Here is a 27,551-nt window from a genome sequence, read left to right on the forward strand (position 1 = left end):
AACTGATGCTTCCTCAAAACTGGTGAAGACGGTTTTGAGATTTTTGATACTAAATCCTGGATAATAGGCTGAACAAAAACAATACTGGCATATAATGGTCATTTGAGAGAATCACTCTGCTCAAACAGCAGAATATTTTTATTGGATGTTTTTAAATCACATACTATTACTACTATACTTTTGGTTACTCTGGTGTCATTTGAGATTTTAAGCAGAAGTTAAAGAAAGATAACTTTAAAATATTTGCACTGTAAATACATTCTGTGCATGACTGCAGTATGACTAACTGTGTTTCCTATCCTTTTTAATCACCTGCACAGCAAAGGCACACATATGTACTAGCATAATATTTAATTCCTTTTTAGTTACTCTGAAGAGAGAAATGAAGAGGGACATGACTTAGAGCACTAAAGTATTTTTACAAATACTTTCTCTATTTTCTATTGAATATTTGGAATTGACGAAAAGCTAGAGATCTGAGTTCCCTTAAACTTACATATGCTGGGCCATCCTCCCACTAATTAAATCATCATCCATGTCGAGTACATTCACATCTAGTTTGGAGAAAGATTATTCATGATTTCAGAATGTTTGGCTATTGGATCAAAACTATTTGGAAATCAAAACTCCTTGCACAGTGGGACACCTGTGGTCCTAACCCTTTTTGTTTTTCCAAGGCATTGTGCATTACTGAAATTTGGCAACAAAATGCTGAAAAAAGGTGCACAATTCTTTGACAATTCTTAGCACAAAACAGGATTTCCTAGCAACTTCCTATCATATGTTAACTGAGTCAGACCTTGTTTGGCTTGTTGGTGGAAGGTAGAAGTCATAGACTTCTCAGAAATGCCATCTGTCTATGAAATTTATACGCTGCCAATGATCCAATTGAATCCAGGTTTATGGTTAGGTAATACTATAAAATAATAATGCAATACAATAATACGTATAAAACCATCTATAAATATAATACAAGTCTTCTAATGCAGGTAGTCCTTGACTTATAACCATTCATTTAGTGACCATTCAAAGTTATAATGACACTGAAAAAAATGACTTATAACCATTTTTTCACACTTACGATTGTTGCAGCATGATCAAAATTTAGACACTTGGCAACTGGAAAGTATTTATGATGGCTGCAGGGTCCCACCGTCATCTGATCACCTTTTGTGGCTTGACAAGCAAAGTCAGCGGGGAAGCCAGATTCATTTAATAACCATGTTATTAACAACTACAGTGATTCACTTAACAAATGGGGCAAAACTCATTTAACAACTTGCAGAAAAGGGCTGAGTTGCCAGGCTTTACTTGGAAGGTAAATTCTTCCAGATGACAGGATCCCCTGCAGAAAACACCTTTCTTTGAATCCCTCCCAACTGTATCTCCTAATAGGTCAGTATTTGGTGGGTATTCTCTGTCCACTTGGGTGCCCAGATTTCTACTGGGAATGATGGTCTTTGAGATACTACCTTGAGAGATTAAAGACTTCAAAACTAGCAACCAGGCCCTTGAATTGTTTCCACCTGTGATAGCTAGAATCCAAATTATTCCCAATCATTTGACCAATCTAGCACAAATTGGATGGCCACACACACACACACCACTTCTCACCTGGAAGAGGGAGCAGGCATAAGCTCTCTACCAGTACCAGCCCCTCTCTACTATCTCTGAAGTCCTCTATAATCAGAGTTTGTAAATCTTAATCCTTCCTTCAACCATGTCTTTAGCACCAAAAGGTGAACTATCTGAAGCTGCTGACAAGTGGGGCAATTATCACCTGCTTTTTTGAGCATGGATGAGGTCTTAAAACTCCAAGGTGCAGGCTCCAGCTGATCCACCAGTCTGCTCTGCCCCCCTGTTGCCATTCAGCATTGCCATGTGGGTGCCCACATCCTCTGAGGGTGGGAATTCCTGGGTGTTTCTTGCTCTGAAGGAGATGAAGAGACAGGCCCAGCCAGTCATAGCAATGCTGCTGCCACCTGGGTGAGGGTCATGGTTAGCTCCAGTGCTTTTTTTGTAAAACAAAAGGTGCCGGAACTCACACATGTCATACAACCCGCCTTGCCTACCCTACAAGGTTCCATCCAAAAAAGGTGCCGGAACTCCGTTCTGGGCGTTCTATGACAAAAAATGCCCTGGTTAGCTCCATCACCAGCATAGCAGCACAGAATTTACAGTACAGAAACTGAGTGGCAGGGCCTCCAACCCAACTCTCTGCACAGCCATATAGCTGACCAGCAGCACTATGAGTGCTGCCATTCAGCCTCAAGTTCACCCCTCAGTCCAGGAGGCCACATACAGCAGTTCAGACCCATATCTAATACTGGTCTCCAAGCAAGTCTTCCATCCAGCCACGCAAAAGGCTGCTCCAGGGGCTCAACTCTTTATCAGTCCCCACCACCTTGCCATTTTCATATAGCCACATCAACGCTTATTCTATGACTATTCCAGTTGCACTTTTGGCCTTAAAATCATTACAAAAAAAAGTTACTCATCAAGGTAAGGTTGAGCTGAGATTTTTTTGTTCTTGACAAATACATTTTTATCACACAGTTCTATATATTGCCCATTTCCATTGCATGTTTTCCTTAAACTACGATGCATACAGATAGAAGTAGAAGCAAATAATGAACAATTTATCTAAAGGGCAGACTTCACACCACTAAGTCCTAAACTCTTGATGGGACTGAATACAGAATAATAGAGTTGGAAAGGATCTTGGAGGCCTTCTAGTCCAATCTCCTGCTCAAGCAGGAGAGCATATACCATTCCCAACAAATGGCTGTCCAATCTCTTCTTGAAAAGCCTGGGTGATGGAGAACCAACAACTTCTGAAGGCAGGTCATTCAACTGGTTAATTGTTCTCACAGTTAAGAAATTTCTCCTCAGTTCTAGGTTGCTTCTCTCCGTGGTTAGTTTTCATCCATTCTTTGTGTTTAATTAAATTTACTACTACTATTATTACTACTGCTGCTGCTGCTGCTGCTGCTGATTTTGGAAGGGACTCTTGGAGGTCATTTAGTCCAACCCCCTGCTCAGGCAGGAAACCCTGCCTATACCATTTCAGACAAATGGCTTGCCAGTCTCTTTTTAAAAACGTCCAGTGTTGGAGCATTCACAGCTTCTGGAGGCAGGTCGTTCCACTGATTAATTGTTCTGTCAGGACATTTAAATAAAAATAAAATAAATTGTATTTATTTTGTTTCCTGTCGTTTACGAAAGGCAAGGAGGTTCAGGGCATTCCATATTTCAGGAGGCAAGTTTTTCCATGGCATGGGGGAAGCTCCAGAGAAGGCAGGGATCTCCCTCCCCCACCCCCCGGCCCCCCCAAACAGGGAGATAGTGAGTTCCATAGTTCTGAGCCGAGGGCGCCAGTCGAGTTGCCTATGGGGAGAACTTCATGACGTCATAAAGGGGAATCCATTTGCAGGTTGCTCAGATTATTCCTGGGAGAGGGGAGGGGGCGGACGGCGGGGAAACAAGCGGCGCCGCCAGAGGAAGGAGGCGGAGGAGAGGAAAGAGGCGGAGCGGGAGCAAGGCGGTCTCGGCTCTCGTCTCCTTGCCTTTCCCCACCCTCCACCCCCAAACGCCGCCCCCGCCTGAAATCAAGAGCATCGCAGGCGGCTGCCGTCTTTCCTCCTTTTCCTGCGCCGCCGAGATGGACGCTGCAACTGCGGGCAGCAAGGAGCGGGAGGCCGTGCACCTCCTGGCAGAGGCCGAGAAGCGGGTCAAATCCTCCCAGTCTTTCCTTAGGGGTTTTTTCGGGTGAGCCAGCGAGGGAGGGCGGGAAAAGGGAGGCAGGGAGGGTGCAAGGACCGCTGTCATCGGCCCTTGAGCAGACCTCCGCGGTTGGGTTGCGTTAGGCCCCGGTAACCCGGGCGAAGGGAGAATTGCGGGGTGGGTGGCTATAGGGAAAGAGGGCGACCCTCTGCCTCGAAGGGGCGAACCCGAGTCAATGAGGGCCGCAGCTTTGCGGGTGGAAAAAAAAGAAACCCTTGGAGTTAGACGGTCGCACAGACCCTCCAGGGTTGTAAATGACAGCGGCTTTTTCCAGCCGGCCTTAAATCCGACGCTGCCACCTGTCAGGCGGCTGGAGAAGGTCTGGAAGGCTGTTGCAGGAAGTCCGTTGAAGTGACAGGGCACATTTCGGGGTGGGGTGGGGGTGTCTACAAAATGAGAGCAATTTTGACAAGGACACTGGTGAAATTATCATTGCAGCCTGGGAGTTCCCAGATTTTATTGCAAGCACACTTTCCTGTGGACTTGGCCATAGGTATGGAGTGTTGAGTGGAAGTCAACAGAGAGAATCCTAGTACAGGTAGTCCTTGACTTACAACAGTTTGTTTAGTGCAGGGGTTCTCAACCTTGGCAACTTTAAGACTTGTGGACTTCAATTCCCAGAATTCCTCAGCCAGCAAAGCTGGCTGAGGAATTCTGGGAGTTGAAGTCCACAAGTCTTAAAGTTGCCAAGGTTGAGAACCCCTGGTTTAGTGACTGCTCAAAGTTACAACGGCCCTGAAAAAGGTGACCTACGACTATTTTTCGTAGTTACAACCTGCGCAGCGTTCCCAGGATCACGTGACCAAAATTCAGATGCTTGGGAACTGGTCGTATTTATTCCCAGGGTCACGTGATCCCCTTTTGCGACCGTCTGACAAGCAAAGTCAATGGGGAAGCCCAATTCACCTAATAACCAGGTTACTAACTTATCTGCAGTGATTCACTTAACAACTGTGGCAAGAAAAGGCATAAAATGGGGGCAAAACTCTCTTAACAAATGTCTCGCTTAACAACAGACATTTTGGGCTCAGTTGTGGTCGTAAGTCGAGGACTGCCTGGATAGGTAAGGACAGTGAGAGGTGTAGACAAGATCTGTGCTTAAGATGGTTCAAATGTTTTTTAATTCATAATAATCAACCCTCTCTAGGGTTTGTTTTTAACATACAGTCTTAATCATATGCTAGTTGTCCTAACCCAGTACCTTCAGGCATGTTGGATTAAAAACGCTCATCTCCAGCCAGATAAGAATTAATTAGTATTAACATATTTACCATATTTTTCCTTCCATTCACTCATATCTGATTTTGAGAGACTGCCCAAACAAGTCCCTGCAGTTTACTTGGTATGGTTTTTCAGAAATGGTTTGCCATTGCCTTCTTCCTAGAGCTGAGATAAAGTGACTGGCCCAAGGTCACCAGCTGGCTTCATGTCCAAGGTAGTTTCATGGACTCCCACTTTCTAGTCTGATGACTACACCAAACTGGTGCTCCAAAGAGTTGTTAACGAGATTATAATTTTTAGTGGGATGAACTGAACAAGGAATATTATTTCAATTATTAAACACATAAATTGACAATTATGAATTACGGAGGTACTCACATCAGGAAATAGGAAGAAGTTCATCCCCATTTGTTTCCCAACCCTTTCAGCTCAGTGCAAATGGGTTTGTGGGCTGATTCTAGCAATTTTCTTTCTGATTTTTGTTATTGTTGGTGTCAAGATAAGTTGGTAGGAGTTGCTCCAATATGTGGGAAGGCAGTTTGTGTTGGAGCTGTTAGCAAATACTAATACTTACATGCTTTATGCATTGCCTGGTATATTTTACATTGGGTGACTTTATAATGATGTTAGATTTATCCATACTTTATCCATTTAGGTATGAATAAAACTATACCTATTTACCTAAATATTTCTATTTAGGTCTGGTTTGCCTATAATATGTTGAATATCAGCAAGTCATGCTCTTCAGGCTGAGTGTGAATGACAAGCAGAAGGAATTTTGGGTTCTTAAAATAAGCCATAGGCAAATTGTTGTGGCCTTTGGTTAGGAAATGTAACCAAAAAATACGGTGTTCTCTTTTTAAAAAAATGCTATGGTAGGGACCCTTAGTAGTTTTAAGGCATATTTTACTACTAATATTATTAATCCATGGTTTAAGAGAACATGTGGTTTTGAGGAGTCTTATGATTCTGCGAAAACAGTAAAGGATCAATCAATCATTACAAATTTATAACAGAAGTTACTTCTGCAGGTAAACTAGCAAGTGGAGCTGGATATTTTCTCCTACAATAACCATAAAACTGATTTAGTTCTGTCAGACTTCTCTTTTGAAATGTTTATTTTTAATTAGTATGCATTTATTTAAATTCAGAAGTTCTAGCTTGTTTTTCCAATGATAGCATCCAACTCTGCATAACCCGCAACTAAAAACGTAAGTGTGAAATAAAAAAATGTCGACAATGAAATAAGGTTCGCTTGCACTTTAAAAAGCAAAAAAAAACCACCTAGTTGTATAAAAATGATCAGGAACAGTAATCAGTTTTATATTTATTTTTTTAACAAAATTAGAAAAATACAAGATGTACGTATGTAGGTAGTCCTTGAATTATGACCATTTCTTCAGTGACCTTTCAAAGTTATGGCGATACTGAAAGAAATGGATTTATGCCCTCATGATCACATGATCAAAACTCAGGTTTTTGGCAGGCTATCCACATTTATACGTGCAGGGGCACTTCAAATCACCCCACCTGCCTATTTCCCCCCACCTGTGTCTTTTTGACTATCCTGCACCCAGCCTCGTGGGGCACCAAGCAACCCCAGAACCACATACATCTGGGACTGTTTGCCATGCCCTGGGAAGCCTCAGCTCTTCCTCCTGTTCCTCAAGGTTATTCCTATTTCCCATCATATACTGAATGATGGGAATATACATATATACATGAAGATGTTCGTCTCTTTTTATGCTTCCCTGTAACTGTACCACTGAAGATTGGTGAAATAATTGTTAAAAATCAGCATCGTGGCTTCCTACCATTCTGAGACAGAACATTACATAGCTTTAATTAAAAATTACACAATTCATCATCGATAGCATCTAATTTTCATTGACACCGGGTGGCTCACAGCATAAAAACAAAACAAGAAAGGTCAGCCCTTCGAGGGAGTCCAGAACAAGAAGCACCAACCATGAGTACAGGTAGTCCTTGCTTAACGACCAGTCGCTTAGCAGCTATTTGAAGTAATGATGACCCCCTGAAAAGATACTTAGGACCCGATTCAAGATTTCCAATGGTGGCACACACACACACACACACATACACACCATTGGTTATATGACGGCATTTTGGGTGCCTTGCCAACCAACTTATTCTTAACGCCCAGTTGCAGTATTCCATGGTCACACGAGATTGGCTCGCTTTATGCCTGCCGCAAAACAACAATGTTGTAAAATCAGGCGAATTACACGGGTGCCTTGATTTACAACAGTCATGAATTATGATGTAAATTACGGGCCCGATTCTAGTTCTAAGTCAAGGGTTACCTGTATTAACATTACTTTTATTGTAAGATTACAGTAACAGAATTTTCTAAGTCTGAAAGCCCCTTTTCCCTTCTTTACTTTTACTTTTCAGAAAACTAGGGAGGGTCACTTGTGAGATGCTTTCCTTGCCTCCTCCTGTGGGCTGAAATACCTTTTGTTTGATGGTTGCCTAGGCTGCAGCTTTTCCTCTTATCTCCCAAGGTCATTCCCAAATACCATTATTCAAAAATACAATAAAAAGAGTGATAAAAAGGTGGCCAATCCAGTTAATGCCACAAACATACCGGTATTATACATGCATAAATGACATCGACCACCATAGCCCAACACCTGGAATAAGAACTGGATTTTAAAGGCCCTCTGGAAAATCATCACTCAATCCGTCAAGCTGCAGCTTGTTTACCCCCATATCATATCCTACGCACATACTATAAGGTGGCCCCTTAACTCTGTGTAATCATCAGGTCTCATCCGTTCCTTCTCACCTTCTGAAAAACACTCTGTGATTCTCCCACCAAAGTTTGTGACTGAGAAAACACTTGTGCGTTTGCCATAAATATTTTTCCCTCATGGGATTGCTAGGCCTACGGAATAAAATTAGGACTCTGTGCAATCATACTATTTATTACTACGGATAGTTCTTGACTTAACAACCATTTTGTTTAGTGACCGAAGTTACAATGGCACTGAAAAGGTAACTTACAACCATTTTCATACTTACGTCCATTGCAGCATCCCCACGGTCACGTGATCAAAATTCAGATGCTTGGCAACTGGCATGTATTTGTGACGGTTGCGGAGTCCCCGGGGGGGGGGTCACGTGATCCCGTTTTGTGACCTTCTGGCAAGCAAAGTCAATGAATGGGGAAGCCCGATTCATTTAACAACCTATGTTATTAACTTAACCACTGCAGTGATTCACTTAACCACTCTGGCAAGAAAGGTTGTAAAATGGAGCAAAACTCACTTAACAACTGTCTTGCTTAGCAACAGAAATTTTAGGCTCTATTGTGGCCGTAAGTTGAGGACTACCTGTATAATATAGTAGATGTTTATTTTTTAATTTCCGGATTGGCAAGCTAACAGAAATATTGTCCCCCAATCCCAAAGTTAGGATAAACACCATTCTTTATTTTTGTTAAATAATTCCAGTGGTTTTTTTTTAAATTGCATGATCACATTATGAACAATTGCATATATAAATAGATCAATCCACCACTAAGTATAAATGACCAATTTAGCTGTATGGACTTTCTTAGTACCTTTACGTGCATTTGGAAAGAGGTTACTATAATATTAAAGCACTATTTAACAGCAACTACTGGTATATAATGATGAGTCTCATTTTTCTCTTTCTGGGAACACTACATCTTGCCCAGTACCTATTTATTTATTTATTTATTTGCACCCCAATTTTTGTTCTAGGAACTTACGTGGCTTTTCATGGGGCTCGCCCCTTGTTTTATAACAACAAGCATATGAAGTTGGTTGGACAGAGGGACCAATGTTATATCTAGAAGCTCTGTTGAGTGGGGATTTGAACCAAAATCTCTCCCACTCTAGTTCAGTTAGAGTGGCTCTGAGGTTTTGGTAATAATATAGTCTCCCAGGTTTTCTTCTAGAGAGGTTCCACAATCCAGTTTTCTGTGTGCTGCAGTGATCGGATCCAACTTCTAGTAATATGCGTGTGTACACCCGCGAGAAAAAGCATGATTGTGCCAGGAGGGAATATTAGCAAAGATTTCAAAGGTCTCTGTGGCTTTCCCAGGTACTCACTATGCACAATTGAGCTTCCGATGCATTAACAAAACCAAGGATTCTTTGCTTGCAATATGCACTATTTATGTGGAACTGGTTTCTGTGTTTATTCTTTTAACTTTCCTTTGTATTCTCTGAATGTGTTTCATGTTTGTTGTTTCATAGTGCCACAGTATCTATCTCCTCCTAATTCTGTGTGTCCTTTTATTTCTCCTAGAGGAAATACAAAGCTTGAGGAAGCATGTGAAATGTACACGAGAGCTGCAAATATGTTCAAGATAGCCAAAAACTGGAGTGGTACATATAGACCTTTTTATCTTCTTTATAAATATAAAGGACATGTTCGCCTGTAGATCAATACAACAGGGATGGAGGGTATTGTAACTCTTCAGATATGGCTTGACTTCAATTCCCAACAATCTTCAAGACTGGCCGTGCTGATTGGAGCTACAGAGAATTGGGCTATAGGTCCCTCAGTCTTCCTGTTAGAAAATTCAGATGCCGTTGCAATAGCTGAGGGGGATTAATCCAAAGTCATTGTCCTGAAATAGCATGCCTCAATTGCACATAGAAGTGATCACAAGCTGGGGATTTAGGTGCTTTATCTGATATTTCAAGTTGTGACTCACTAGCGCTGAATTTTAAAGCCCATCCATCTCTGCATACAGTAGATTGCCTTTCTCTGTTCTTCATTGATAACCCAATCCCTTTCCCCCCCCTAAAACGAAATAGAGTGATTCATTCTTCCTCAGAAATTATTATGCATGCTGTATTTTTGACTCCCTGGTATACAAATTGAGGAGTGACATTTTCATCATTAGTTTGTTTTAAGTAAATGTATAGGAAAATTGGTTTTAGTACTGTTAATGTCATTTAACAGCTCTCCTTTTGGTTGTCTTTATGAACTCGTAATATATTTCTGAAGGTTTGTTATAGGATCATTAACATGTCTCCCTAACAATAGAAGTCTCTGTTTCATCCAAATCAATGATTCTCAACTAGCAAACCACAACACAAAGCTTTGCCATGGATTGGTTTGTAGTGTGCCACAAGAAAAAAAGATCTTTTTTCTATTTTAAAAGATCTTTTTTCTATTTTAATATATATATATATTCTGCATTATCCACATATTCAATACAATGCAGATTTTTTAAAAAGTTTAACTTGTGAACCATGCCTTACATGTTTAAAAATATATATTAATAATTTCCTAGTGTGCTACAGAATCTACTGTTCTATTTGATATTAAGCCATGGATTCATAAAAGTTGAGAGCCATTGATCTAAATAGTGGAATCTCCACATAGTCAAACCACAGCTTATTTTCATCCACTGAGAATTCTGGCTGAAAGGAAAATAATAATAATAATAATAATAATAATAATAATAATAATAATAATAATAATAATAATAGTAGTAGTAGTAGTAGTAGTAATAATAATAGTAGTAGTAGTAGTAGTAATAATAATAATAATAATAATAATAATAATAATAATAATAATAATAATAATAATAATAATAATAATAATAATAATAATAATAATAATAATAAAGTTGGAAGGGACCTTGGAGGTCATCTGGTCCAATCCCCTACTCAGGCAGGAAACCCTATACCATTTCAGACAAATGGCCGTCCAGTCTCTTCTTAAAAACTTCCAGTGTTGGAGCATTCACAGCTTCTGGAGGCAGGTTGTTCTACTGGTTAATTGTTCTAACTGTCAGGAAGTTTCTCCTTAGTTCTAGGTTGCTTCTCTCCTTGCTTAGTTTCTACCCGTTGCTTCTTTTCCTGCCTTCAGGCGCTTTGGAGAATAGCTTGACTCCCTCTTCTTTGTGGCAGCCCCTGAGATATTGGAACACTGCTATCATGTCCCCCCTCGTCCTTCTCTTCATTAAACTAGACATACCCAATTCCAGCAGCCGTNCCTTATATGTTTTAGCCTCCAGTCCCCTAATCATCTTTGTTGCTCTTCTCTGTACTCTTTCTAGAGTCTCAACATCTTTTTTATCTGATTTCCTTCCACTTGGTTAGAGCAACTGATAATCTCAAGAGAGAGGGTTTAAAGCACTGTGGCTGAATTGAGCAGCCATGTGGCTAAAGCAGGTAGGGAAACATGGAAATAATGTAAGGCTCCTTTTCTTTGTTAAAAGAAGCAACACCCCAAGGAAGGCACCCCTTGGTAGACTTTCAGCAGCAGTTCTTTAAATTCTTTTTGAGAGAGAATTGGGGGAAGTGCTTGTTTTTGAGTCAAATGGCTACTTTTGATGTCAAAATGCTGCCCTGTTTCTCTTTCAGCTTCAGGGAATGCCTTTTGTCAGGCAGCAAAACTCCACATGCAATTGCAGAGTAAACATGATTCAGCCACCTGTTTCGTTGATGCGGGGAACGCTTACAAAAAGGCAGATCCTCAAGGTAAGGTGAATTGGGGGCTGAGTGGCCTCCTCGTGGTTTTTCTTCTTGGTTAAGCAAGATAAATAGGAACATCACTGATTATAAGGCCGTATTAAAAGAAATAAAGCTCCAGACAAAAACGACAGGCTTTCTATTGTTCAGATCGACATAAACAATCCTGAAAGCATCTAGGGAGCTTTGAGATCAATGGAGTACTGTATCAATACTGATTCACACAACTATTATATGCAGTTGTTCATTAGCCATGGTGGGATAACGGTGTGAGTGTAGATATATGTATAATGTAGTATATGTCTTCCCAATTTTTTCTCATTTGGAATATGATTAAGAAAAATTTTTAAATGATTTTTCCCTCCTCTTAAAGTAAATCTTTTTGGCTAAGGTACACCTAAATGTGTTGCTGATCATTAACTTTGTCCTGCATATATATATTAATTTGGTACAAACGTTGATTTGGACACAAAATTATTATGCACACTTCAACAGAATACAGATAATCCTTGACATACGATTGGTTGCTTCATGACTATTTGAAATTCCAACAGACCTACCAGGAGAAGCACTTATGAATTCAAAGTTCTGATGATCATTCCCCCCCCCATAGTCACGTGACCATACTTCAGTCACTTGGCAACCAGGCACATTTACAGCCATTTGCAGTGTCCTGCAGTCACATGATTGCGTTTCATGATGTCTTTGCTGAAAACCGGCATTTCAGCAAAACTGCACCATAGTGAACCTTCGATCTACTTCAGTGGTGGCGAACCTATGGGCATGGGTGCCAGAGGCGGCACTCAGAGCCCTATCTGTGGGCACGTGCGCTGTCGCCCCAGTCTTAGGCCTTCAGCTGGGTTTTATAAAACCTTTTCGCTTTAGGCCTCCACCGCCGTGTGCAAAAAAAAAAAAAGATTCAATCAATCAGTCAATTTCAACTTTTCGCAGGAAAAAAAAAGATTTTGCAAAGTTGGAATTGATTGATTGAACTTTTTAGTCCCACCCAGTCTGCCGTTACCACCGCAGCCACACCCACCTAATGAGCTACACACCCCCAATTGGCCACACCCAGCCAATGGGCCACACCCACCCGGCACCCGACGATGCATAAGTGGGTTTTGGGTTGCAGTTTGGGCACTAGGTCTCTAAAAGGTTCGCCATCACTGGTCTACTTAATACCCGGAGTGTTCATTTGACTGTGGTGTTCCTTCACTGACCATTACAAAAAAGTTCATAAAATCAGTTTTAATACTGTCATGAGTTACAACCATTATGGGCAGACTCCATTTTGGTCATAACTCACTTGTGGTATACTGGGCTTTAGAGTCGTTATTGCCTTGGAATTTCAAGAGCCGTAGTGGCAAAAGATAGAGGGCTACAGGTCGGACAAAGCTGTCTAATGTCCGTGTCTTTTATTTATATTAAAGTTCTAATCTGAACTGGATTTACACATGATGACTACTTTTCGTTGTCCAGTCCAGTATCTGTTTTCTCTTTGTTCTGACTATGGAATGGAGCATACTCACAGTTATAGAATAACAACAACAATAAAAGTTGATGCCATTCAAAAAGATCTAAAAAAGAACTTGGACACAGCAGACAAAATCACAATGAATGAATTATCACATGCTAAACCTTCTGCATGTGATTTAAGAAGAGCCACACACTCGTATCTTCAATTTAAAGATAGGACTTTTTTTACGCAGCAGTTCTGATGGAGAGACCCAAATGCTGGAAGACAGGTGTCAAATTCCTGTATATGTCTCCAGTCATGGGAATGGAGATCTCAGGCCCCTTTGAGTTAACCAAGCAGTCCTTTCCAATGAACTGCAGGTAGTCCTTGACTTAACGATCATAACTGAGACTGAATTATGGTCATCAGTCATTGCGGCCATTAAGCGGGTAACTATCAGGTGCAAAATACCAGGTCCACATGTGAAAGTTCAGTTAAGCTGATTTATTACTAAAAGCCTAGGCACATGAATCTTCTCAACTAACTGTCAGCACCTGGTTAGAGTTAGTTAAGGGACAATGGCACTCAAAGGGACTTAGACTTTGTGGCTACATAGGGATTCTTGGCTGATCCCTCCTTTTCACTCTGCCCTAGAGTTTGCCGTTCCTTCTTCCTTCTTTTGAGAAGTAAGCACTGGAAACTGGCAAAAAATGTTGAAAATTGCAATCTTTGACCACACAATGCTGCAAGTGGCCATAAAGATGAGCCAGTTTCCAAGTACCCAAAATGTGTTCATGTGGCTGCGGGGGGGAGTGGTAGTGGTGCAGCCACCCAAACTTTGAAATTGGCTTGTAAGTACCTTTTGGGAGGTCTGTCACAATTTCAAACCGTTGCTAAGCAACTGGTCATTAAGCAAGGACCACCTGTATACAGGGAAACTCCAGAAACCAGAAATCTGTATCACCCTAGAGCAGGGGTAGTCAACCTTGGCTCTTTTATGACTCGTGGACTTCAACTCCCAGAATTCCTGAGCCAGCTGGCTCAGGAATTCTGGGAGTTGAAGTCCACGAGTCATAAAAGAGTCAAGGTTGACTACCCCTGCCCTAGAGTATCAATTCCTTAAAGGCATTACTGTATAAAGAAGGAAGAGCAGAGCAGAGCAGCTAAAAGGTAGGCCTGGATCTGACTGTTGACTTCTCTATGAAGTGAACAGGGCAGTAAAGCTTTCTCACTTCACATTTTTTGTCTTTCTGTTGCCCAAAACTAAACTACTAAAATGAAGAGAGGTAGGGCTAACTAGGAATGTTTTTTGTGTAGAAAGACTATGAGATTTATTCTTCCTCAGCACTCAAACCAGAGGTTTGAATACACAATTCTTTAACCTCTGGTGTATGTTTTTGCATCACTTGGTGGACTCTGAGGCTTCACCGTATATGAATGAATGTCATATAAATTTGCCGCCTGCATTGCTGGCAGGAAAAGATGAAGAGGTTTTTGTCTTCAGCTGATCTCGCATGGAGAAATAGCTGTGAATGTGCTGATACAAACCGTCCACTTTCTTAACACTGATAAAATGATTACGTTTGGATGCCTGAGTTGACTGTGTTCATTGTTTTCCTCCAAATGCATCCAATGCAGAGGCTATCAACTGCTTAAATGCTGCCATCGATATTTACACAGACATGGTAAGACACCTGAAGTGCTAGGTTGGGATTCCAATTTACAATCTTTCCTATTGGTTTTGTCATTAATTCAAGTTGTGTTCAGTTTGTATTTGGTGTTGACCCCCTTTCACACTGGGCCAAATTCTTTTCTTCTCAGGGCCGATTTACTATTGCTGCCAAACATCACATTACTATTGCAGAGATTTATGAATCTGAGCTGGTAGACATTGAAAAGGTAAGCCAGTGTATTGATCTGAAAGGATTTGGGTGTCATTCCTAGGCGTACCTCGCTGAGGTTCCATTAAATTTGGAAGAATTGAGGAAGCCCATCAATTCATATTTCATGACTACCGTCCCAAGTTTGTTTTCTTCCCCTAAATGAAAGGCCCTGGTGATCCCAGAGCATCACTTTTGGATTTAACTCATCAATTCTCTCACCGTAAGGATCTATAGTAAAGGACATATGAAAGGAATATTTTCATATGGGTATATGTGAAAAGTTTCCCATCTGTTTTGAAAAACAACATCTTAATCAAGCATTTACCATCTGTAAACTTGGATAGTGTTAGCATCTTAACATCTTAAAAGTGGCATCGACAGGTTTTATCTCGTTCCTGTGATGGTTGGGCGATACTGTGAAAATGATGTAAATCCCTACAATAATAATGAAATGGCCTGAATCTGTCTAATCTATCAGCACAATGTCAAAGTATAATGTTGAATGTGGATATGTTGAATTCTTTTTAGGCCATCGCCCACTATGAACAAGCTGCAGACTATTACAAAGGGGAAGAATCCAACAGGCAAGTTTCCATAAGACATGTTGATTATCTAAATCTTATATTCATTCTGTTTTGTTTTGTTTTGTATTTTTCTTGTGTGACTGTGACATGAAATTCTATGATTCCCTTACTTAGGCTTTAAAAGGACTTTCAGATCCTAAAACAACTTTTGGTTTGGCATTCTATTTGCATGTGAATTGTGATATTAAAATGCAAAGCTCAGAAATATTATGCTGATGATAATTGAAAATTGGCTAGTGGCAACAGATATATCAGAAGACAGCTTGGTATGAATATCCACAGAATGAATCTTATCTCAAGTAGGTCAGATCGTTTTAGCCAGAATGCAACCTGACAGGTTGGTTTTCTTACCTGTATTTCTGTGCTCTTCAGTTCATTACACCTTTTGCTTTTAGCTCTGCTAACAAGTGCCTGCTGAAGGTAGCTGTATATGCGGCTCAGTTGGAGCAATATCAGAAAGCAACTGAAATTTTTGAACAGGTAGGTACACTGCCACTTGATTTGTTAGAGAAAAATTATAAATCAGAGGCATAGAGTACAAATTAATCAAAGCAATAACTTTTTTTTAAAAAAAGGTTTTATTAAGGTTTATTATAGCAATAAAATGCAATGAAAATAAAGATTAAAAAGAGAGAAGTGCAGGATAAAAAAAAAAAATTTAAAAGAGGAGAGAAAAAGATGTTGACTTCTGACTCTTTCCAATACAGTATAACACTAATACATTTATGACCTCAGTTTTTTTTACAGATACTCATAATTATTACAAGTCAATTCTATAACTACAAAATTATTAAATCTTCAAACTAACTTCAATCCTAACTCCAATTAACTTATTAAATTTAAGTCACTCCCTCCAGCTCGACTTCATAAAATAAAATCTTTTTCTTCTTCAGAATGTCTATTAAATAAATAAGAACTCCGCTTTTTCTCAAGAGATTCTCCAATATGACTTTTAAAACAAATATGTCAACATATTTCCGTTGTCAATTTCCATTTTGATTTTGGAGTTTCCAAACTTGTTCCCTTGAGGACTGTAGACTTACTTGCAACTCTTCTCCTTTCAGTTGCACTGGGGGACTTCTAATTAAACCATCTTCATAGTTAGCATTGGTGTTAGATTTATATTCCAAAATTACTGTTAAGTCCTTTGCATTGTCAAATACTTGTGCAGTAGCCTCAGTGGTTTGATAAGTTTCTGCACTTGGTTACATCTCTAGATTACTCACCTTTCTTCCAATTACTTGAGTAATTTGTTCCTCTTGCTCCTCTTTTGTGGCATCTTTGGTACCTACTTGAACTGTTTTGTTTAAATACTCCTCCAAAATAGTTTTTGCAATCTCTGTCTGACTTGGATGCCTTCAATATTGCTGCTTCTTCTTCTGTTCCCTAGTTCCCTCTTGTGGTCAAAGAATAATAATAAAAAAAGCTTTTTGTAAACCATTTCCTGACGAATCAGAATCCATTAAAAATCGGAAGATTTCAGCCTCCTATGCATAACAAACGATCCACAATTAATTGCAAACGATAACTCCCAATGTCAAATAAAAACGGCAAATTCATGAAAATGACAGAATGAAACTGCAACTTTGAAATCATTAATGTTTCTCCATCAAAATTAGAAAGAAAAGGAAATTTTCCAGTTTCCTTATGTTAGCTCACCTCCAGCAACCCTTCTCCCCATCATTCAACAGTAACAATGTTTCGAAAATGGCGAAGACCTTCAGAAAGGAGCAACGGGTTGCGACTGAAAATAGCGTCTTTTCGCTTAGTAAAGATAATCAAACAACATGTTTAAGAAGCGAAAGGCACGACTTATTGTCTATTTGAAAAACATATTCCAAAACAGCTGCAACAGTGAAGTGATTGCAGCCCTATTTCCCAGCTTATGAAAATCTCACCTGGCTGCTTTAGAGCACCAGTTCAGAGTCTCCTTACAGATTGCTGCTGTATGGAGGATTTTGTGGCACAATTCTGGGACTCTTCCTAACCCAGAAGAATCGTATTAATGTAAGAAGCTCAGTTCCCTGTTTTTAAGTTGAAAAAGTTTTGGTCTGGAAAGAGCTTTCTGAACTGATCAGTCCGCCACATTCATTGGAAGCCCAAAGGACTAGCCTTGTGCAGTTTGCTGAGTGAAGCGATTGGACTGAGAGTGTTTGAATTTAAACCATCAGAGAAGTTTCAGTTTACAACACACATCATTTCAAGGTATAGGTGGAAAGAAGCATCTGTATTCAAAAAGATTTCTACCATTGTTTAAGCATGGTTATTGCTTTGGGTAATTGGAGCTGAAGAGGAAAAAGGTTCTTATAGGAAATAAATCCTGAGAGTTATTACTATGCAGTATTTCCAGTGTTTAAAACCTTCTGGAATTATTTTAAAATCTCAAAATCCAGTTATTCTTACAAGCTGTTTTAATATCTAGTTTCTAAGCTACTACTATGAATGTAAGTGATGAAGTGATACGAATGCCTGGCTAGGATCGAATGCTTGAAGATTGCTGTTGATTGTTGAGCAAGATTGACTGCTTTTGCCAAGCAATAATGTGCACGAGATTCAATATATGCAAATCCCCGTTGTGGAAAAATGTGTTATGAAATTAAAAAGGTATTTACAATGTCTGGTCTTACAGAGAAATTTAAGGAACAATGTGACATTTGGGAACTTTGGAAATGGATCCTTTTATAGTGGGAAAATATGCATTTCAAAATATGAGAACAGGGATTCTCAAGGAACTAAAATATTGTTTTCAACCCTGTTCTGCTTTTTCAAACTTTATCAACAATAAATGTAATTTTTATCGCCCTAGATTGGTACAAGTACAATGGATAATCCATTGCTCAAGCACAGTGCAAAAGATTACTTCTTTAAAGCAGCTTTATGTCACTTCATTGTCGACGAGTTGAATGCGAAGGTTAGTGCAGTTTTTTAATGTACTACAAATATAGAGATCAGAATCCCATAATATCCCAAGAATAGACAAACCATTTTATTAGTTAGATACTACCAATAATGCCTACTCTTATTGCATGAAACATCACAGAAGTTCTGCTTTGTAATCTGAATACCCTTTCTGTGCACATACCCACAATCCCACAAGAATGATAAGATTGTTTTATAGACTTGCCATATGACTTAGCTGACCATTTTATTTGCCTGTTAGAACCAGAGTTGTCATTTGCAAATACAGACCCATAGTTTTGAATTCAGTATAAAACAAATTAATTCAAAAACAGTCTTCCATGTTTTCATTATTTCAGACAATAGATGTTGGAATTGGCCACAACGCCATATTTGCTGAATATGCTGGAAGCCTCATGTTTGGCCATTGCAGATGTTTCTATCACTATTACTTTACTGAATCTTCCAATCTAATACGAATGTGCAATGCAAATAATATTCACATGGTGCTGCATTTTGCAAGAATTGCAGTACATGGCAGGTTGAGAATTAATTTACCTGCTGTGCAGGAGATGCGTGGACAGAACTCAACCTAAACTGTAGATATGGACTTCATAGTATTTTTTTCTGAGCAGAAAAAAGCAACTTGATCAGAGGTGACTTTTAGTGGACTAATTGTGGGATGATACAGGCTTAAGCAGTCTCTCTGTAGAGAGTAAGGAAGATGGCCTTGACAGAGATATGCAAAGTTTGTTACCAAAGTGATGAGGGGTGAAACATATCTTAAGTCCACAATAGATATATTGTATAGTATTCAGATGGACACCTCCCTAATTCACTGAAACATAAGAAGAAAAAGAATGTTCAGCACAACCAGATCTGCAAGATTCTGTTATAGCCACTCTCAATAAAAATAATTTTAGCCTTTTTGTGGATTTGATCTGGTTCAACTAGTGTGGCTGATACTCTCTTTCCTGTTATTCCTCAGGTGAAGAACATGTTCCATTTCTGAAAAACATATTGGGAGCCTTTCACCTCTTAAATGTGGTTTAGTGTAATCCTAAACTATCCCAATATGTCACTTTACAAAAAGGAACATATGTGGCCACTCAGATTCGTCAAAATATCTGACTTTGCTTTGAGCATGACATACATAGAACCATGTATGTTGAATGGCTATTCAGCATGGCAGAGTTGGCTAGTTTTCTGAGAAAACATCTGTTATGAGATAACATCTGTTTGATATGAAGTAAATGCAGCTGCTATTTTTCAGCTGGCTCTTGAGAAATATGAAGAAATGTTCCCAGCATTCACAGATTCAAGAGAATGTAAATTATTGAAAGTAAGTGAAACAGCATGCTTTTTTTATTGTGCTGAAAACAGAATTGATGCATGATTGCTAGTCTTAATTAGAAGTATTATATATTTATTAAACAATGACGGAGGGTTATGGTCATACTGTGAAAAGAGAGGAAGAATGACCATCCCAATTATGTTTAGTTATGTGAAATATGTTTCAGGCTACTTTCAGATACCTCTAAGTTAGGAGGCAGAATATCTCTCATTATTCCACTGAAATTTTTAAAATGGATGGAACCATCCACTTGAGGTCTTATAAAACATAAGAAGCTGATTATTTTCAATACTCTTCTTTTGGAACATTATGGAAGGATTCCCAAGACTCTTTAGCTCTTCTAACAAATTTCCCGTCCTACTAATACACATGGGAATACATTACATAGACTTGAAGATACTAGAAGGCACTAATTTATGAAAAATTACATTGGAGGGTTAGTTGGTGTTTTCTTCACTCTTTCCTGTCAAAGAAAGAACTGGGTACGCAGAGGTACTGCCAGTGACAATGTTTGGATTCACCGGACTGCATTTCTGAAATGAAGGAACTTCTGGTTGGAGATGGACTGCACTGAGAAATGATGGGATTGGGAAAAGTGGTTAGGACAGGAAAATCACTTAACAATGACCACATAAAAACAAGACAGGATATAGAACATAGAATAGTAGAGATGGAAGGGGCCTTGGGGTCTTCTAGTTCAACCCCCTTCCCGTGGCAGGAGATCCTACTAGTCAAGACTTTCTTTAGGCTTGATCGGATGGATACAGATGATCATAGAAAGACTAACAAAATAACAGGACAGAGTATCAGAGTTGGAAGGGACGTCGGAGGTCCCCCAGTCCAACCCCCCCCCACCCAAGCAGGGGACCCTATACCAGTTCAGACAAATGGCTGTATTAAATGTTTCTTAAAAACCTCCAGAAAAGTCAAGTCATGTGATGCAAGGATTCCATTGTGGTTCTATAAATGCATAGCATAGGGAAACGGGAAGAACTAAAATCTTGAATGCAGGAAGGCAAATGTAATTTAGGAGGCATTGCTAAACCAGGTGGACAAAACGTGTAAGTGAAATGCACGGAGTGAAGGATAAAACTATTCAAAAGGAATAAGCCAGACAGAAGGGGAAGAGGAGTGGCATATGTGAAAACAGTGCCCATATATGTTGAGATTCAGGTATTTGAGGGTCAAGTCAAGAGCATTTTTGTGAGAACACAAAGGAGGGGAAGCATCAAAGATGTTAGGAAGGTTGGGAGGTATTATTAGTAGTCAATCCATGCAGAAGATCCGCTAAATGTCTTCCTGGACTAGTTTACAGATATTTAAGAGAAGAGAGGCATCATAATTACAGGAATCCTCAAATATATGGATATTTGTGCAAAGCTAACAGCCAATACAACAAAATGCCAATAATACCTCATTGATCTTGCTCTGATTTATTTTCCAGAAGTTAGAAGAAGTACTATTGGGATCAGCTCTCTTATATCTTTTTCTAAACAATAGGAATTAACTGAAAAAATAAAATCAGTGGAGACCTTAGAGGGAAATTACCTTGTCCTCTTGCTCAGGGTACTACAGAAAGAGAAACTGGAGAATAATTGAACATGCATACTAGAGATTTCAGAAGTTCTGGTTTCAACAAGCTTAAAGAAGTATTAGGTGGGATTCCATAGACAGAAATCCTTAGTTCAAAGGGACTTAGGATGGTTATAAACTACTTAAAAATACGATGGTGGAAGTACATTTGCAACATTCCAATGAAAGTAAAAATGGGGGACAGCTTAGGAAACTATTAAAGTTGTATAAGATTTTTTTTTATCAATTTAAGAGTTAAAAGTGAGATAAAGTAGATGACAGGTAGGTAGGTAGGTAGGTAGGTAGGTAGGTAGGTAGAGATAGATAGATAGATAGATAGATAGATAGATAGATAGATAGATAGATAGATAGATAGATAGATAGATAGATAGATAGATAGATAGATAGATAGATAGATATAAATAGATGATAAACAGATTTAGATATAGATAGATAGATGGACAGACAGACAGACAGACTATACCACAGGGCTATGTTCTGTGTTGTTCAGCATTTCTTGGGTAATAATTGGGATAAGGCTTAGAAAATACGATTATTATCAAATTTGCAGGTAGCAGAAAGATATAGAGAACAGTAAAGACCTTAGAGAACAGTGTTGATCAGTCAGAAGGATCTTTCCAAGCTGGAACAATGGGCAGATGAATTTCAACTAGGACAAACACAAAATCCTACATTTTGGTAAGAACAATCATTGGCATGAATGTAGGAATAAGAGACCATATTGGATAGCAGTGAACAACATGTCAAAAATATCTAGGTATCTTTGTCACAAGCTGAACATGAATCAAAGGTGAGATATCAGTGCTAAAAAAAATGATGCAATCCTAGGCTGTATCAGCAATAGTGTCAAAATAAAAAGAAATTGTCTTGCTCTATTTTAGGGTTGGTCAGATACATCCTGAATATTGTGCTCAATTCTGAGTGCTATGTTTTAGAAAGGTCTTTACAGATTAGGGCATATCCTGGGCCATTAACTAACAAGATGGGGCTTGCAATGAAAAATGTATGAGGAACCTAACTATAGATATGTTTAGCCTGGAGAAGAGATATCTGCGGAGAGGAAATATAACTATCCCAACGATCTGAAACATTGTCATAGAGAAAGCAGAACAAACTTTCTTCAGAAGTTTGGTTGAACATGGAGAAATATTAAAGAGCTATTTCATAATAAAAGAGACTGTCTTAGAGCTGTTGACCTTACTTTTGCTGGATGGCCATCAGTCAAGGATGCTGTAGTTATAGATTCCCATATTGAGCCAAGGATGGTATTAAAAGTTCTCCAACTTTTCCATTCTATGATTTTAAGTTCCTCATCTCTTTAGGTCTTTTGTAGTTTCCAAGCTATATTGCGTTCTTGTTTAATTTCCTTATATTAAAGGAACTTTAATATACTGGGCTACTATATAATTCCTGCTCCGGTAAGAGAGCACCTGAAGAAGCATTTTTGGACAACAAAAATAACAATGTTGTGTTTCCCTTCTTGCCATTTCCATTGCTGGGGCAGCTTCTCTTTCCAAGCTTCATCCTCCTTCATTGATACGGAATCAGTGCGTGCTGTATTGGAGTTGTCCTCAAGAAGAATTTGACATTCTTGAATACTTTTCTTAAAACTCTGAGTTGGCACTGCTCATTAAGATATGCCCCATGCTTATCTGTAAATCTACTGTGGGGACCTAAGTATGATGTAGGTACTTTGTGGGGCCTCCCTTCATGCTGGAATCTTGCTCTCTGTCCACAATGAAATCTACAGTCAGTTGGGATCTCGGAACAGTGTGGTCTTCCCCATTCCACTGCCTATAACTATACCATTATGAGGTCACAGTCTCTGAATACAATATATAGGTGGGGGTAAGCACTTTAGCAAGATATCTTTCAGATTCAACGGTCTGAATAGGAGTGAAATAAAAAGAATTGGATATTAATGGCTTTTTTTTGGTTGAAGTAGATATTTTATAAATCAATAAGTAGATATTTTATAAAATATATCTTCAGATAGTCTTTTTTCACTTGTAGAGAATATAGAGTTCTTTCACACATTCACCCTTCATTAAAAATTGTAGTAAAAAGATCATTTTTGCTGGTAATCTTGTTATATTGTCTTGCTAGAAATTACTGGAAGCTCATGAGGAACAAAATTGTGAAGCATACACTGAAGCAGTAAGTAGATCTCTATTTTAATTAAACGTTTGAACAGTTTCAGATCAGAAAAATGTCAACCTTTTGTTTCGTGAGCATTTTTGAACCACAACTGGGCTCTGGTGCAATCAAGCACAGAGGCATCAATTACAGTCCAACCTGATGCATGTCTAGTTGGAATTCAGTAGGTCTTAGTTAAATGGGTATCAGATGCACCCTCAATAAACAACATTTTGTTTCCACTGAAAGCAATTGGCTTTGAAATTATGACTAACTCGTTTCACTGATTTCAAGGGAGCTAATTTGATTTGAATCCAACTCATTTGACTTGTAGAACTTGAAGTGAGGGGTTTATGTACAATATTTTGATGATGATATTATCACACTGCCTTGTTATTTAAATTTTCTTTTTTTAAACAATTTTATTAATTTTCTGTTATTACAAGTCATACATGCTTAGTAAACAACGTATTGTCTGGGTCCATTTGTTACTCAGTAATGCATATTAACTTCCTCAACATAGATCTATCCAATACTACACAGTCCAGTGTTTTCTTGATCCTCTTCTTCCAAAGGTGTTCTCATTTTCCCAACACTAAGCAAATACAAATCTTACTATTAATACATGCAAAGTTAAGTATACACATTCTTGTCATAATTTTCTAACATTATACATAATAAAAATAGTATCAGTTTGTAACATCTCTTCTAACCCACACATTTCTTAGTTTTATTTGCAATTAAATTCCCCTTTTTAAGTCAATATCCTGATTTTCCAGCTCTTATTTAGCTTTAATTTCCCCTCAGTATTCAAAGTATCTTTCTCAGTTATAATTTTCTCAATATTATAACGTATACAAACCATCCTAGTATTTTCATATTTCCCCTATCATAATTTTAAATCATATCTTTCTAATTATAAAAATCTTTTGGTATCGAGAGGTTATCTGTTCTTTTAGCCATATTTAAACACAGGTTTATTCATATAGTGTCCCATCTGGTAAGTCAGATCTTCTGTTTTCTTCAGTCTAACTCTGGCTTTCTTCTTTTACCAAATAACTTTCCAAGTCAATGTATTTAAGTCACCAAAGGATTCTTCCTCTGTTTTTATGGATATTGTCTGAAATAGGAAAGACAATTTAGGTAAAGTATTTTTGAGGGAGAGTTCAACCCATTTATATTCATTAAACAACTCCCACTTTCCTTCTCCTTCAGATTCTCTTTTAATTTTTTGTTTTCCAATTTCTAACATTTCACAACAGTTCCATAGTCCATTCAATAAGATCTTCTTCCTTATCCTCAGATATATTTTGAGGTTTGAAGAAAAAGGATATCTTTTGCATTTCCAGTGTTATGGTTAAGTCTTCCAGATTTTATTTGCGTGTGCTAGTCTGTAATTTCCTTCCTTAGTTTATATCCTCCGTCTTTGGGTCAATTTCCTCTGATTTGTCTTCTGTTTTCTGACTTGCTTGTTCATTCTTTATAGAATGAATAGTCTTTATAGTTTATTAGTTGTAGGTTTAAGTTAAAGACTTGCTCATTTATATTATCAAACTTTTTAGTCTCATTATAGTTTCTTCTTGAGTCTTCTTTATGTGAGATAATTGCCTCTTGAATTGATAGCAGCATAGACCGCATTTCCTCCTGAAAAATATTGGCCTTTTCTTGTTGGACCATCACTCCTACAGTTCCCTGATATGCCGGGCTGGGGGTTTCAGAGGAAGATACTGGGGATGGTTTTTTCCCACTTTTAGCTAGGTATGAAACACCCATTTTGTCACCCCCTTCCAGATATACTATTGTATTCCCCAAGTATTGGCCTTAACTGACACAACCAATCTTAAAATCAACACAGCAATTCAGCAGTATCTCATAAAGTTCTTATAGTCTTTACGTGTAGCTTTTATAATCCAATAGGTCCCAAAATATAGGTCCACCACTAAAGGTAATATTTTGTAACAGTTCTTCTGTTCAGGAGTTCAAAAATTATCAGTCAACCGGTGTTTGTAATCCAAAATATTCAACCACCCTGAAAAACAGTCCACAAGTCTCTCCCAGAAAAAAGTAGCCAAAGATCAAATTTTCCTTTCACTCCAAATAGTTCTTAAAATTAAAAGTCAGACTTCAGTCAATATTTGTAATCTAGGAAGGTCAGCAGGTTTCAGAACAATTATAGCTCCCACCCTGTAGAAAATAGCCCAAAGTGTTTTTCTCCATTGCCAGCTGCTCTCTGTTGAAATAAGAATAATCAAACATCAAAAAAGCTCAACGGTTATCTAAGTCTGGGCATTCTGCCAAATTCACTCTAGCCATAACAACTATGGTGCTTTATTCCACCACTAGATGTCATTAAATATCCATTTTCCAACTCTTAAAACGAAAAGTTAATTTCTTGTACTTCACCCCAATATTCTTTCAAAGACAAAATCTTGTTTCCTCAGTTTTCAAGTTCATCAAGAATATAGCTTTGTATTACTTCCATTTTGATGTTATGTATTTATGTCCCCCATAAAGAATTAAAATACCGCTTCTGTTTCTCTGGAAGGCTGGGGGTGCAATCCCCTTCTTTCTCACGTTTGGGTTTGTTTTTTTTTTGCTTCTTGGGAATTTATCTTTTCAAGGAAATCCAATTGCAAAGTAGTAAAGAAAGGATCAATATTCTCACCCAGTTCCAAGCATGCTGTTTACAATCTGCTAATTAGTGCTTTCTTTGTTCGGTTGTCAATAGCTTGGACTGGCTGCAGGAATGCAGCCAGTCTTTCCCCTGCCAGTTTGGAGGGCTTTCCTCAGATCAAACAGATCGACCGCCATCTCTCCGTAATTGATGAAAGTCCCCTCCTTCTTCACCACCTCTCCGGAGCGACTTTAGACCCCTTTAGGGCCCCCTGGCAGGGCGAAATCAGCCGTGGGGGAGCAGAGCTCCATTTTCCCTCGGCTGCAGCGCCACGATGCAAACCAGAAGTCTATTTAAATTTTCTTAATAAATTAAATAAATGATGTCAGTGCTAAAGTAGGGCTGGGCATGGTGGGGGATACATTTCCAATAGCTGCCTTATTTCATGGAAAATTCATTGTGTCAAAATTCTCCGCTGTCTTTTCTAAGTGAAATATGTATATTTTCCGATTATTATGGGTTATCTGATTAATTTCTGGGCTATCTAGGGCGAATGGGGAGAAGTAATGGGGATTGTGTGAGTGATTGCCAGGAATCAGAAGCATCATTCACTTGAGAAACACTGACTTACAGCCTCAGAGGGAAACAGCCTTCCAAATAAGCACGCAGTTAGTCTGCAGTGGTATTTGTCAGCCTGCTGCTGGCTGAGAGGAGAAAGCTGGAAAACTAATTCTGTTCTCCCTCAAATAGTCCATTGTTCTTCTTTGGTGCTTTGTATTCTCTAGGTGGACGTAAGAACAGATGTAATACTCTCTCTCTCTCTTCCCCTAGCAGGGAATTCTTCTACCAAGGGGGAGGTTAAAAGGAAGCTGAAAAACTTGGCTCACTTGCAGTTTTTATCACCCCAGATTCTTAAAGCTGCTCAGATGAGTGGGTTGGTGGTGTTGAATGGTTTTGCAATATGTACAGTTATTCTCTTCTACTTGCTTCTAATTTTGGATAACAGAACGATGGTTGTATATTTATAGTTTCCCTCTTGGGCAAAGTTCTTAAAATCACACACAAAAAAAGAAAATGTTAATTCTGTGCTGATGCTACATCACCTGATTATTTACCTCTAACTAGGTTAAAGAATTTGATTCCATATCCCGCTTGGATCAATGGCTCACAACCATGTTACTCCGCATTAAAAAGTCAATTCAAGGAGACAACGACGGGGACCTAAAGTGAACTGTCTGTGCAGTGTGTGGCATTGTGACTTGTCTGTTGAAATATCCTGTGTCATGGCCAAGGATCATTATGGAATATATGATCAATGCTTTTTGCTTAATTGACTGGTGTCTTGTTTAATATCCTGTTGTGGCTCATTCATTGTAACTGTGAACATGAATTTATATTGTTTTTCACTTCTCAAGGGAGAGCTTATGGATTGATCCTATGCATGTTTACTCAGAAAGGCAAGTCCCACTAAATCCATGGATCTTCCTCCCTCATAAATGAGCATAGGATTGTGTAAGTTAACCCTGGAATAAGTTCTCATGAAGCCA

The 27,551-nt window shown here is 38.8% G+C and overlaps 1 protein-coding gene across 1 annotated transcript; it reads left to right on the plus strand.

Annotated features, from left to right (window-relative positions):
- Positions 1 to 3,661: 3,661 nt before the first annotated feature.
- LOC107287453 (beta-soluble NSF attachment protein) lies at positions 3,662 to 27,405 on the plus strand. The gene is made up of 11 exons (XM_015815973.1): positions 3,662 to 3,768; positions 9,304 to 9,383; positions 11,379 to 11,495; positions 14,581 to 14,627; positions 14,764 to 14,841; positions 15,354 to 15,409; positions 15,805 to 15,889; positions 18,216 to 18,320; positions 19,581 to 19,649; positions 23,361 to 23,411; positions 27,130 to 27,405. Exons 1-11 carry the CDS (start codon positions 3,662 to 3,664, stop codon positions 27,232 to 27,234), a joined length of 900 nt encoding a protein of 299 aa, XP_015671459.1. The 3' UTR covers positions 27,235 to 27,405.
- Positions 27,406 to 27,551: the final 146 nt, after the last annotated feature.

Source organism: Protobothrops mucrosquamatus, unplaced genomic scaffold (genome assembly GCF_001527695.2).
Source record: "Protobothrops mucrosquamatus isolate PMUCROS unplaced genomic scaffold, P.Mucros_1.0 scaffold391, whole genome shotgun sequence".
Lineage (NCBI taxonomy): Eukaryota > Metazoa > Chordata > Lepidosauria > Squamata > Viperidae > Protobothrops > Protobothrops mucrosquamatus.